Source organism: Sinocyclocheilus anshuiensis, unplaced genomic scaffold, assembly GCF_001515605.1.
Source record: "Sinocyclocheilus anshuiensis isolate Anshui unplaced genomic scaffold, SAMN03320099.WGS_v1.1 scaffold143, whole genome shotgun sequence".
NCBI classification, from domain to species: Eukaryota; Metazoa; Chordata; class Actinopteri; order Cypriniformes; family Cyprinidae; genus Sinocyclocheilus; species Sinocyclocheilus anshuiensis.
Genome location: NW_015548197.1, coordinates 5,787 through 13,548, shown reverse-complemented (window position 1 = coordinate 13,548; position 7,762 = coordinate 5,787). Strand labels below are relative to the sequence as shown.

Below are 7,762 nucleotides of genomic sequence, written 5' to 3'. Positions count from 1 at the left end.
AATTGATTAATCTATATTTTATTTATGAAAAGAAAGCTATGCAGTGTTTTTAAACTTTTAATTAGTTTCTGTACCTGAAATTTTGTTCAGTTGTATTTATGATATTGCTAAATGATTTGTTTGTTCCTATCTTATTACTGACTGTTTACTTGTCTTTAACACTTTAATATTTTAAATTTATATTAATCTAGTTGTTTTTGCTGTGGTATTTTATTTTTTAAAGCATAGGCAAAGTTCCTCTTGCAGCGTTCTGTAGGCTGCTGATTTTTGCTCGTGTTATTCAGCTGCAACAGAATGCTTTGTAAAAAGACAGAATAAATGTTTGACTTAATTTTTTTTATGTTGGATTTGGAATCGAAACTAGGAATCGATAATCGGAATCTATAAAATTCAAACGATACCCAACCCTACGGGTGACGGAGGCGGAAGCACCGACCCGGTGTTTACAAAGAGAACGTGCAAAGAAAGTCAAACTCCATTTACAAAACAAGGTAAAACTACGATGTCGGACGATTTTGAAGCTGGAGGAGAAAATGAGATGAAGTCCTACCCGACCTTTCTGAACCGGAGCACACAGACGAAGAGCAACCGCGCATGACCTTTCCAATTGCTTTCTCTGCAAAAAGATTCACTGTGTCGAAGCGTTCGAAACGCTGGTGACGCCTGCTGGTCAAAACTGTGTAAATGCAACAAAAACTCAGGCCAAAACATGCATAAAACAGCTTTTACAAACTCAATGCAAATGCTTTCTTGAAAGTATATATTAAATGCAATTAAAATAAAATACCAATAAATACGAAGTGTCTGTATATTGTGAACTCGTATGAACTCGATGGAGAAAAACCCTGAAATGTTTTCCTCAAAAACCTTCATTTCTTTGCGACTGAAGACAGAAAGACATGAACATCTTGAGTGACATGGCACCGAGTGACAATTTTTATTCTGGAAATGAACTAATCCTTTGATCTCGTTTTAAGTATATTTTATGATGTTTTAAGAAGATTATTTTCATTGTTAAAATGCTCTATATGTTATGATTTACAGCTGTACAAGTTTACTCGTGGTTCAGTGGTTGATAAATGTAATCATTTTATAAACGAGTTTGTAAGTGCACATCATTGCAACTTCAGATTTAGTTTCTTTCTTGATTTATTTAGTAGAAAGTTACAGCAAATTAGCAGTTGTTATCGATTTGTACACACACACACACCTCTCTCTCTCTCTCTCTCACACACACACACACACACCCACACATTCAGATCTACAGTGGCCTCAAAGTGTTTAGGCACTTAAACCACATGTGAATGTTATTGCATTAGATAATAAAATATAAAAACGTGTAATTATTTTTAACCCTGTAATGCCTGAAATGTGAAATAATAGTCAAACATATCTAATATTTACAAATGGAACAGTTTATTGAATCTTTACACAAAATATTTAAATAAATCTTAATAATAAAGTTTGCATATGTGTTTTTGTTGAGTATCATATTTGATCCATCAGGCTTTTCTGATTTTATTCAGAGACTCAAACTGAGCTAAAAATATGCAATTTGGTGCAGATGCTAATATTTATGATAAAATTCTGATGCTTGTACTGTAAATTAGTGAGATCTTTATAACAGTACAGCAGATACTGACATAAAATGATATAAATATCAGTCGTCGCTCTATATCTCCAGTAATATGTCTTAGTAAGAGGAGATTTAAGATTTAAATGATCAGATTTGAGACTCTAAAACATGATTGATGGAGAATCAATGGAGATATTACTGCAGTTATTCTGATGCTTACTTGATAAAAACCAGTCAAGATCTGACTACAGTTACACTAAAAGAGCTTTTACTGGATAAAACTTCTAAACTATCAATCAGAGACAGAAGAACTGATTTCACCACTAAAAAGCACCAAAACAGCAGCTGATTCAAAACACATTGAGGTTTCAAAATGAAGAAATGTGACATTTACAGTGGTGTGAAAAAGTGTTGGCCCCCTTCCTGATTTGTTATTTTTCTGCTGTTTACCAAAAAATCCTGAAGGAGAATGTCCGGCCATCTGTTCGTGACCTCAAGCTGAAGCGAACTTGGGTTCTGCAGCAGGACAATGATCCAAAACACACCAGCAAGTCCACCTCTGAATGGCTGAAGAAAAACAAAATGAAGACTTTGGAGTGGCCTAGTCAAAGTCCTGACCTGAATCCTATTGAGATGCTGTGGCATGACCTTAAAAAGGCGGTTCATGCTCGAAAACCCTACAATGTGGCTGAATTACAACAATTCTGCATAGATGAGTGGACCAAAATTCCTCCACAGCGCTGTAACAGACTCATTGCAAGTTATCGCAAACGCTTGATTGCAGTTGTTGCTGCTAAGGGTGGCCCAACCAGTTATTAGGTTTGGGGGCAAACACTTTTTCACACAGGGCCATGTAGTTTTGGATTTTGTTTTCCCTTAATAATAAAAACCTTAATTTAAACACTGCATGTTGTGTTCACTTGTGTTATATTTTACTAATATTTAAATTTGTTTGATGATCTGAAACATTAAAGTGTGACAAACATGCAAAAAAATAAGAAATCAGGAAGGGGGCCAACACTTTTTCACACCACTATATAAGTGTGTGACTGAAGTGAACTGCTCTTTTGGGCTGCTGTATTTCTGCCATCATTTGTACATTTTACACAAACACATTTGCACTTCAGTGTTCAAAATACAATCAATGAGTGCATTTTGTTCAATATTTATTGGGTTTGATTTGAAAACAGATTCATGTTCAGAGGTACAGTACGTTGAACATTGAATGTTTTGAATCACTTTCATCACACTGAGAATGTAAGTCATGATTTAGTCGATCTGTAGGCTGAATGGATGTAAATTCATGTGCGTTTTGAAACGCTGTAGAAATAAACAAATGAAATGTGAGAAATTGTAAAGAAGTGTGCTTGTGTTTATAGCTTTAGTTTTGATGGTAGAGCTCATGAAACCTGTCCGGGTAATATTTTACATGAAAATCAAAAAGAAAGAAATTAGAAATGTATGTTTTGCATAATAAAAATGAAGCCTACTTTAGGAGCATTACTTAATTTTTTGTATATATATATATATATATATATATATATATATCCCAATTGTTTTGGGAGTTTTGTTTTGTATTATAAAATTGAAAAAAATGATCCAATGCAAATATTTCAAATTCCAAAGAACTTTATTTGCATAATTAAACATCTCCCCCACACAACATCTCTACTTTTTAAAGCACATTTAGCACCAATTTGAATATGCTATTTTACGGGGCTCATAAAAAAAAGCTACTTTATCAGGCATTATAAGCAGGTAAGATAAAATGAAAATGCCATCGATGCTTTTCTGAAGACAGTCGGTTCCCTTCAGACATACATTCACATAAACACATCGCGTTTTGCACTTTGAAATATTCAGCGCTCATATTTATTCAATGAAATCATATCCTTTTGAAGCTTCATCCAGCCATATTGCGATTTTTGCATGAATTTTGGACAAATTTGTGCAAATCTATTTGTGGCGGTCACTGTTTATATTGTGGCTGCCACCACAAATAATTAAATGTAGCAATGTGCAATGACCCTGGGGCACAAAAGCAGTCTTAAGTCGCTGGGGTATATTTGTAGCAATAGCCAACAATACATTGTATGGGTCAAAATTATCCATTTTTCTTTTATGCCAAAAATCATTAGGATATTAAGTAAAGATCATGTTCCATGAAGATATTTTGTAAGTGGCTTACTGTAAATATATTAAAACTTAATTTTTGATTAGTAATATGCATTGCTAAGAACTTAATTTGGACAACTTTAAAGATGATTTTATCAATATTTAGATCGTTTTGCACCCTCAGATTCCAGATTTTCAAATAGTTCCATCTCTGCCAAATATTGTTTTATCCTAACAAACCATACATCAGTGGAAAGATTATTTATTCAGCTTTCAGATGATGTATAAATCTTAAGACTGGTTTTGTGTTCCAGGGTGTCACACACACACACACACACACACATACACATACATACATATACATATATACTCTTTTTTTTTTTTTTGGGATAAAATGTGACCTGGATGTGGTTTTTGTGAGATTCACCTATTTGAAACTCATTTTACATCCACACTGTGACGAATTTCCAAATGAAACAGGATAATGTTGTGAAATTTGACACGTACAGTGCAAATGTGAGTTTGCTAAAATGATGTATGAATGTGTTTTTGTTTGTTAACATTATTCAATAGCTGCACTGTCTGAGCGATGTAAGACTCAAAGTCATTTCAAAAGTGGAGCAGGTTATTACTGATGAAAGAGAACATGCATTACGAAAGTAAATAATCAGTTTTGATGTTGACTTTGAGGCAAGGCTGAACACAGTGCGTGCCATTTCTTCTCTGGTTTGCTCTGTTTCGTGTGATATGTATACATACAGTATATCATGTTGATTTCTGCTCTTGCTGGCCTTCAGCATGTCAAAACCTCCTGGACCTTCACCACAGGGACGAACGCTAATTGGGTTTTAATTCCGATGGGAATCTTTGGAGCTCAGTAATCATGAATGATTCAGACTCCTGGAGGAAAGCGAATGTTAAAGATCCGTCTGCGAAGCGCTGGGATGTTTGTCTCTTTACCGAATGTTTAAGGCCAAACTCACATTCAATCAATCCACTGAAGAAAATCAATTCACCAGCCCTAGAGAGCAGTTTCTGCAAATTATGCACATTCAGAGTTTTAGATTTAATGTGTTGAATCTACACTGGAAAAATTGGTAACCTGTTACAGTTGTTACCTTAAAGACCTCTTACTACCTGATTTAACCCATAAAAATGAGTTTTGTTGCTGTAAATTAATTAATTTAGGTTGATTCAGTGATGGTACATTATATTTTTGACTTGAATAAAACCAGTCAATTTAGATTTGACCAATTTTCTGCGTAGTTCAATGTGCACTTTTAAAATCATCACCATCTGTAATACTTTATTAAATTGCACATTGATAAATATTAGTTTTTATAACAAAGCTAACATTTAAAATATTTAGTGTCTGTTGATGTTTAGATTTCGTCACAAAAACAAACCTAACATTTGAATAATTGTTTTTTGCTAAATATTTAGTTTTTATAACAAAAATAAAGATAGCATTAAATTATTTAGTGTTTGTTGGGTAAATATTTGTTTTTTTATAACAAAGACAAACCCGACTTATGAAATATTTAGTGTCTGTTGGTAAATATTTAGTTTTTATAACAAAAACAAATCTCATATTTGAATTATTTAGTGTTTTTTTTGTAAATATTTTTTTCTATAACAAAAACAAAATCCATATTTAAATTTCGTTTTTTTTTTTGAAATATGTAGTTTTTATGACAAAAACAAAGCCCATATTTACATAATTTGAGTGTTTTTTGGTAAATATTTCGTTTTTATAACAAAAACAAAGCCCATATTTAAATTCTTCTTCTTATTTATTTATTTTTTGTAAATATTTAGTTTTTATAACAAAAACAAATCTCATATTTGAATTATTTAGTGTTTTTTTTGGTAAATATTTATTTTCTATAACAAAAACAAATCTCATATTTGAATTATTTAGTGTTTTTTTTGGTAAATATTTATTTTCTATAACAAAAACAAAACCCATATTTAAATGTACGTTTTTTTTGTTGTAAATATGTAGTTTTTATGACAAAAACAAAGCCCACATTTACGTAATTTGGTGTTTTTGGTCAATATTTAGTTTTTATAACCGCAACAAAGCTCACATTTGAATTACTTAATATTTTATGATAAATATTTAGTTTTTATAATAAAATCAAAGCCAAAATGTAAAATGTTAGTGCTTTTTGATAAATATTTAGTTTTTATAACAAAAACAAATCCCATATTTAAATTATTATTATTTTTTTTTTTGTAAACATTTTGTTTTTATAACATAATCTAAGCCAAATTTTAACTTTAGTCGTTTTGGTGAATATTTAGTTACAAAAACAAAAACAAAGCTCAAATTTGAATTGTTTAGTGTTTGCTATTAAATATTTAGTTCGTCATGATCTTTCATCAAATTGCTCCACCTCTGAAGCGTCTTTGTGTCGTGTAGGTTGATTAATGTTTATGAATCCACTATTCTATTTATTAATCTAATCTTTGATGTTTTAACAATTCCCTATGGTACTTAAAAAGTTTTGATGTGGCTAATGCAAATAACAGACTGCACTCATTTATGCAATTTTTATCTCTCCCCCACCCCCCCCTCCATTTTTTGGCCCGATGATGTTCAGGATGCCAAAGTAAGTGCAGCTTGCTCTCTGCTCCGGTTCTGTGTGTTGTAAATGTATTTGTGTCATCAGTGAGTCATTCTACATGGCAGCCCACATGCTGATTATTTTCAGATCTTGCAGCATAATTATAGCTCGGCTCATCTCCATGTGCTTCATACATATCAAATAAACCTGCTGAGCTCAGAGGGGTGCCCACAAAATCTATAAAATAATTGCAAATGTATATTTAGCACACTGCTTTTATTTGATAAAGACTGATATTTGATAGAAGACATTTAAATCATGATTTCTGAGTGGGAGAAATGTTCTTCTCGGATGTCACCTCTTGGCCAGCGTACAAAACCTATAAAACACGATTTTTGTTTTCTGAAAGGTGTTCTGAAAGATGTTTTATCTTCTGAAAGGTGTTCTGCCTTTCAAAAGTGTTGTTAAATATGCTGTGTTGCCTGTGTTAATGCAAATAAAATAATAATTTTTGAGTAAACCATTCATAGTTTTGCAATGCATTCAGAAAAAAAAAACAATTATAAGAGACATTTAAAAAGATAAAAAGCTAAATCTCCATATTTACTGTACATGATGAATGCAAAGTAAATGCAGATTCACTGCAAAACGTTACATTAATTTTTAGAGCAAAAAAATCATTCTTTATAATAAAACGCAAAGCCAGCATTTAATTATTTAGTATTTGTTTGTTGAATATCATTTTTATAACAAACACAAAGTCAAGAGATTTTCTTTTTTTTAATTTTTGTTGGTAAATATTTAATATCTGGCTTTTATAACCAAAACAAAGTCAACATTTGCATTTAGTGATTGTTGATACATATATTTTTTTTACATTTTGAATTTGAATGATTAACTGTTTAGTAAATATTGTTTTTTTATGACAAAGCCAAGATTTGAAATATTTAGTATTTGTTGGTAATTTTTTTTTGATACAGATAAAAGCTAGCGTTTAAATTCAACACAAAGCAAACATTTGAATGAATTAGTGTTTGTTTGTTTTTATGACAAAGACAAACCCGACATTTGAATTATTATCTAATAATTATGATTTGTTGGTTAATATTTGTTTTTTTTTATAACAAAAAACACAGCCAGCATTTGCATTTTTAGTGTTAGTTTGGTAAATATAGGTTTTTAAAATAATAAAACAATAAAGCTAACATTTGAAATCTTAAGTTTTTGTTTGGTAAATATTTTTATAACAAAAATAAAGGCAAGATTTGAATTATTTGTTTTTGTTAAAACAAAAACAAAGCTAACATTTTAATTATTTACTGATTGTTTAGTAAACATTGATTTTTATAACAAAAACAAAGCCAGCATTTACATTTTTAATGTTTGTTTGGTAAATATTAGTTTTTTTTTAATAGCAAAAACAAAGCCCACATTTGAATTATTTACTGATTGTTTAGTAAACATTGATTTTTGTAACAAAAACAAAGGCAACATTTGAATT

The 7,762-nt window shown here is 31.0% G+C and overlaps 1 protein-coding gene across 1 annotated transcript in view; it reads left to right on the top strand.

The window, feature by feature from the left end:
* The window catches only part of LOC107653210 (AP-1 complex subunit sigma-2-like), a 36,283-nt gene extending 29,651 nt beyond the window's left edge, over positions 1-6,632 (top strand). Inside the window, exon 5 of the mRNA XM_016439877.1 lies at positions 6,298-6,632. Within this exon, the coding sequence (XP_016295363.1) occupies positions 6,298-6,348 (51 nt within the window). The 3' untranslated portion in view covers positions 6,349-6,632. The remainder of the gene's footprint in view (positions 1-6,297) is intronic.
* The last annotated feature ends 1,130 nt before the right edge of the window (positions 6,633-7,762 follow it).